The following is a 6,408-nucleotide window of genomic DNA, read 5'->3' as shown; positions in this document are numbered from 1 at the left end:
TTGTTTGTGATTTCCCTGCTCTCTTCACGACATTTTAACATTTATTTCCCTCTGCGCTTCCCCTTTGAAGTTTTCATTCACATGTGGGCTCTGGCATGTCATGCTATTTACGTGGGAATGCAACTTTAAATGCTTTTTCATTTTATATAAAGGATCACTTTCAGTCCATTATCAGTGGTTTTGGGAAAGTAATATTTGATGTTGGTTCCCTGTTCACTTTAAAACGTCAGTAGTTATTTATATATATATTTAGATTGCCTGCATACTGACCTTATCAATATTCTCTTCTCTTAAGTCAAAAATTGTATGCAATGCAGTGAATAAATATTTTGTTGCGATTTAAGAGACCATTAAAGATTTCCAACTCCTCTCTCTTTTTATATATAATAAATACTGTATATATGTTAGTCGCTTTGAAACATAGACAGGTAGCGCGAATTTTATTCATCGGTTTATTTGCACCGAAAGTCTTATGATAGGGAATCAATTCCCAGTGCTTGAGGACTGAGCGTTGAACTAATGTTTCATTTAGCACCCATCCGCGTACGCTATTCCCTCTCCACGGCGCGCACGTAAAAAGGCGCTACTGAATGAAAGGGGTTAAATTAGTCCGTTGAGCCATCTGGTTGAACGCAAAGCGGTTCCGATGCGTATCACGGGATAAATTATGCGGCCGCGTTATCAGAAGCTGTTTATGTGAAAAGTTTGTTGACACAAGGTCCCTCCCAAGCATTGGTAAATCACCGCATGCAACTTTTAAGAAGTGCTAAATGGGCGGGGCTTCCCTCCCAATTTTGGAGAGCGTTCCTTATTTGGTGATGGGGATGCCCTTATATGGCAAACTCAGACATCACACAGCTAAAAAGACATATCGACCATGTCGACGTAATAGTGAATGTATAGTCGGCGATATTGAAAATCTGTATGAAATAATGTGATATGCAATGGGTATGTACTGTTTTCGAAGCGTGGTAATAAGTTAAACAGGATATAGAGAAAGAGGAAAGTGTGGGACTAGTTTACTCGCGGAAGCTGCTGGGTTTGTATGCGTTGCGCGTCACGAGAGATCAGCTGTGTCTCAGTGTTTATGTTCAGTCGTGTTGTAGCAGGGAGAGGGAAAGGAGTTATTGCATTTTATGGGGAAGTGCCTACGTCGTGGTCGTGATCCATTGTGCTAGTAAATATGTGTGTTCTTGACATCTAGTGTGTTCTGTTCCAAGATGCAAAGCCAAGGCCACAATAACGTTGACGATAAATTTCCAATGAATTTCAGTGCATTCGACCAAGAGCTTTTTGGCGGAGCCCACATGGGTCAAGCCATGGGGGGAATGAGTCTGGGAATGAAGAGATCAGCGCATGACGCTGGTCTAGACAGGGACCCCTTGAATCTGTCATCGGACGATGACTCTGACATCATGAAAAAGGACGACAAGATGAATCCGTCCTCCAGTCGTGATGCCGTGTTGCACCACCAGACTTCTCTGGATTCGGCCCAGCAGCCGCAGCAGACAAATAAACAGTCACTTCTGCCCAACGGCAAGAAGACCAAAGGACGCGTCAAAATCAAGATGGAATTTATCGACAACAAACTGCGTCGATACACGACGTTTTCCAAAAGGAAAACCGGCATTATGAAGAAGGTAAATGATATTACTACACTCACAAGGGCCACATGGGGCCACTCACCGAGCGTGACGGTATCATATGGTAGTCGGGGTTATTTTGACCTTAAGGGGAAAGTGTCTCTGTAGGAAATCCGTCATTGCTTTATTGAAGCATGTGATATGTATTAGCGAAAACGTAATTTAGCCTCGGTATGAATAAAGGAAGGGGTGTAATTGCAGAACGTGAGTGTGGGAGTGCCCGTTACGCTCAATGAGTGGCCCTTTGAGCTAGCGAGATCAGTAAGTGCGCCAATGTTTGACACTCAAGATGGTAACGTTTGTCTTAATTACTCGAATATGAGTAGCACAGTGGCTCTCATTTCTCTACACATGCATCCTTTGGGCGAAAATGTCTCGGAAGGGATAACAGCTCTGCCGAAAAGAAAAACGTTGGCCCAGGCGGAAGTGGAGTAGGGAGTGTGTGACTCAAAGGTGGGCCACTTGATCTATTTTCGGATGTTAGCTCTTCTTCTCGAGGTTTAGTTATTGCTGGTAACTGCTTTCTGAAGCTGAAATTCTGCATAAATAGTGAAAATAATGGGTATCCATTCCATCTGAGTGAACTTTATCGTAGGGCTTGAATCCTGTCGATTCGGGTGGGGGAAAAGGCCTTTGTCATTGTGGGTATTGGCTTACAGTTCCTGTTCTATTTTTTCCCCTTGAGATTTGACTGTCAGTCACTTGTTGTTGGCTTTTGCGTTACCATTGTAGTGTCGTGTTTTGTTGGTTTGAATAGGGTAACTTTTATAGTGCCCTTGCACACTCTGATATTTTAATGAAAACCACTACTATTAATTAAGCCTAGTCGTAGACAGGTGTAATATTAGTGCGAGAAAGTTAGATTCAAATAGGCAGTCGCCGTCATGTTACTTCCTCCAAATTCAAATAAGTATTTAGAGATATATGTATTTAGAGATATATTTATTTAGAGATATATTGCAGGGAATAGTTAACACCGTACGCATGTTGCCTTGTATATGCACCGCGTTTCTTGTCAATCAGGGAGACTGCATGACGTAAGATTTTGTAGTAAAGCGTTTGAGTGAACGTATTGTTTTTTTTTTCAATTGTGCATATAACGCCTAAAATTGGTTTAACGACCTTGTAAAAGTAAGAATCTGTCAAGATGCCCCTCCTTGTGTATCTGAATGCAAGTGTCCATGCGAGTAACGTGCAGCAAGTCCTTCAGGACAAGTTGCATAATCGATCATAAATCGATCATATATCGCGCTGCTATAAATTTCTCTCGTTTGCGAAAATCGACTGTCATTCACGCGCTTTAAATGTACTCCGGTGAGTAATTCCTGCCGACGGAAGAATCAGATGTCGTCGATTCCTGCCTAATTGAGCGCGACGGGCTTAATTGAGCGCATTGCGCGGCGGCAGGGTTGAGTTTCGGGGATTTTCTCCTTCTGACCCTTTCTTTGCCCACTGCACACCGATACGCGACTGAAGAAGAAGAACCAGCGGTTGGGGAGGTGGGTGTTTAAATGCGGTGGAATCAACGGGCTCACTTTCTGTCCGCGTTGCCGGCGTCAGTTTTAATAGTTAAGCTATGTTTTGTGAGGCGAGACTTTTGTTATTGGATATTAATCGGCTTATGCAACGCAGTTGGTTTCTTATTTGTCATTATTTGTCATTACTCGTTTTTGAAGTGATATAGTTTTCACATTATTTGGTGTCTATACTCCACGAGCATTAGACTTTATTTGTCCTTTTTGAATTGCTGTGAAGAATTATGATGATGATGATTCTCGCTTGTTTATGAAGTATAAACTCTGAGTAAATGTTAATCTTGTGAAATGAGAATTATATGTGCCTATTAAATTGATATGAAGAATTATATAATGATTTTTGCGTGGCTGTAAACCGTCAGTAAATGATGGTGTTATAAAAATTAAAAAAAGATACTTTTATTTTGGGGGTGCGTAGGTAGATATTCGAGTTAACGCAGCTTAACTACCGGCCGTTATCTGACTGGATTTAATTTGGGCGAAGTAATGGATTAACAGGGAGTTAAATGTGTATGTTCTACCGGTTTTAGGTCATCCTTGCATTTAATGCTAAAATTTCCCTTAACTTGAAATTGAAAATAAAATTAAATTCGGTAGAACGCAGTTCGGTAGCTTCATCAGAAGTCGTATGGTGAAATCTAGTCCTAGTATAATATTTATTCCTAGATTTTGTTGCTCATGACGTAAGGATTTATTTTTCCTAACTTTTGCGAGGTATAGTTGAACTGTCTCTCGAGAACGGAGGTGGTGCCTGACACTCGCTCTCAGTCTGTACGCGGTTCGCGTAATAGACTGTAGACTATGCACCGGTTAACAGAACTCGAATGCGATGCAGTTTCGTAAAGCGGAAGCTGGATATTAGGTACGGTTGCTCGTTAGTTTTCAACGTTACGTTGTCTGGTGTTCAATTTTACCTTGTAGTTTTCCATGGCGTGGACTTTGGGTTATGGAATTGCTAAGACGATTTTTTAACGTGAAAAGTATTTTTGATTTCTCGATGTTGTGTTTCAGAATTGATGGTTTTCCATTGTGTAAGAAATTAAAATGACCTGTTTATGTAAAATGATTCAGATATCACTACAGAGTTATTGTTGCAAAAGGTTCTATGAAGAATTTTAGAGAAAACGTATTTTTCAATTTCTGCTCTTGGAATTCAAATTGCAACCAACTTATCTCGAGTCATCGTTGCGCTGGCACGGGCTCTTGCTCTAGGCTAGGCCGTAAAAGTTATCCGCAGAAATATTTTAATATCACGACTAGGATGAATGGCCTATTTCTGCCTAGGTCATATTGTCCTATATATAACCAAGTTTAAAAATTAAAGAAATCTGTCGATAGTCTACTATAAATATAACGACATAGCATGTTCTATATGATGAGTGGAGGAGGGGAAGAGGATAATAAATTTTTCATCAGTAGTTTTGGTAAATTGATTATATCGTGATTATACAGTGTCCCGACAGTGAAGTTATTTATGGTATGAAAGTGATTACAGTTTCAAAAAGTTTTTGAAATTTGTAGTGGTGCCATTTCGTATCATGTAGGCCTAGGCCTATGTCCAGTGTCAGACTGGGTGGACCGCGGATAATTTTTTTTAAATATAGATAAGAATTACATAATTTTTAAAAATTCAGGACCGACCTTAAACGTTGCAATTGCATTGAGGGTTTTTCAGTTGAGGTTGAAATGTTGCTCTGTAGAGGTTTTTGGAAGTTGGTTACAGTGGGCTCTATATATATATATATATATATATATATATATATATATATATATATATATATATATATATATATATATATATATATCAAATTGGAATCACCTTTGGAGGTCCTGGTATTATCTAAATTTTCAAAATAGTAAATTCCACCCGAGCATTTCATGCAAAAGATTACTAATTGGGTACAGAATTTCATCTAAATAGCTTCGTCGGCTCTGTGGCTAGTAGATGTAGCTATTTCTTGCGCTCAATTCTCAGCGCATTGCACTGTGGGCCAGACCTCATTTAAATCAAAATATTGGTGGGAAATTAATTTTAAAAGATTACTGAAGCATCTTCAAAAACCATTTCTGGCGATTCGGGTAATTGTAATGGTTATAATTATTTATTGTGATATATTATCTAGTAGGCATTCAGGTGAGTATCAGACCTCATTTAGATTAGCATGTTGGTGGGAAGTTATTAAAAAAGAAAATATTACTTAAGCTTAGCCTATGGTAGTTCAAGTTACTGTAATGATTAAAAAAATCATGGTAACATGAGTCTTAACTTGGTGAACTAGCAATCCGCAGTTATATAACTGTACAAGTAGATTTAGGTATAAAACTCTACAGTTTTATTTTTAAATATTCTCGTACGCTTACATAGGCCTAACGATGCATTTGTTTCTCCATTTTAATTATTGATTATAATTAATTATTGAATCCTTGGTAAGGTACGGCTTATATGAGATTGATAAGATTACAGACCCGTGATTCCTTAATCAATGCATTAAGTAGATTGTTTGTATTGTACTAAATATAATGTTGGTATTGTTGCTGTCATGTAATTGTAGCTCATGGTGCCCTGGGAATAGCCAACAATGCTCTCGCGATAACTGACGTGCGTGAGAGAGAGAGAGAGAGAGAGAGAGAGAGAGAGAGAGAGGATAATTTTCGTAAATATATCTTAATCATAATACTGTAATGCTGAGAGAGAGAGAGAGAGAGAGAGAGAGAGAGAGAGAAAGAGAGAGAGAGAGAGAGAGAGAGAGAGAGAGAGAGAGAAAGAGGGAGAGAGAGAGAGAGAGAGAGGATAATTTTCGTAAATGTATCTTAATCATAATACTGTAATGCTGAGAGAGAGAGAGAATTATTTTCGTAAATATATCTTAATCATAATATTGTAATGCTGAGAGAGAGAGGAGGATAATTTTCGTAAATATATCATAATCATAATACTGTAATGCTGAGAGAGAGAGAGAGAGAGAGAGAGAGAGAGAGAGAGAGAGAGAGAGAGAGAGAGAGAGGGGATAATTTTCGTAAATATATCTTCATCGTAATAATGATGCTATTGCTAACGCAATGTGCTGGCTAGGCTATATAGGCTACTTCGGTTTTACGTGTCTATAAAAAGAGTGACGGGTAGCCAAATCATATAGAACCACGGTGTGAGCACTGCAAAAAAAAAAAAAAATAGTAAATAGCGTAAATAGATAAAAAAAAAAGAATTACCGTGCATTTTCTTATGAATC

General features: G+C 38.7%; 1 protein-coding gene across 2 annotated transcripts in view; it reads left to right on the top strand.

Annotated features, from left to right (window-relative positions):
- Positions 1–1,066: 1,066 nt before the first annotated feature.
- LOC136853666 (serum response factor-like) overlaps positions 1,067–6,408 on the top strand; it is a 455,910-nt gene continuing 450,568 nt past the window's right edge. Inside the window, exon 1 of one of the 2 annotated variants that reach the window (XM_067129593.1) lies at positions 1,067–1,640. In XM_067129593.1, coding sequence (XP_066985694.1) covers positions 1,221–1,640 — 420 coding nt within the window. In that variant the 5' untranslated portion in view covers positions 1,067–1,220. The remainder of the gene's footprint in view (positions 1,641–6,408) is intronic. The other variant, XM_067129594.1, reaches the window with a different exon arrangement.

Source organism: Macrobrachium rosenbergii, chromosome 27 (assembly GCF_040412425.1).
Source record: "Macrobrachium rosenbergii isolate ZJJX-2024 chromosome 27, ASM4041242v1, whole genome shotgun sequence".
In the NCBI taxonomy this organism is placed as follows: domain Eukaryota; kingdom Metazoa; phylum Arthropoda; class Malacostraca; order Decapoda; family Palaemonidae; genus Macrobrachium; species Macrobrachium rosenbergii.
This window is presented reverse-complemented; position numbering and strand designations above follow the sequence as displayed.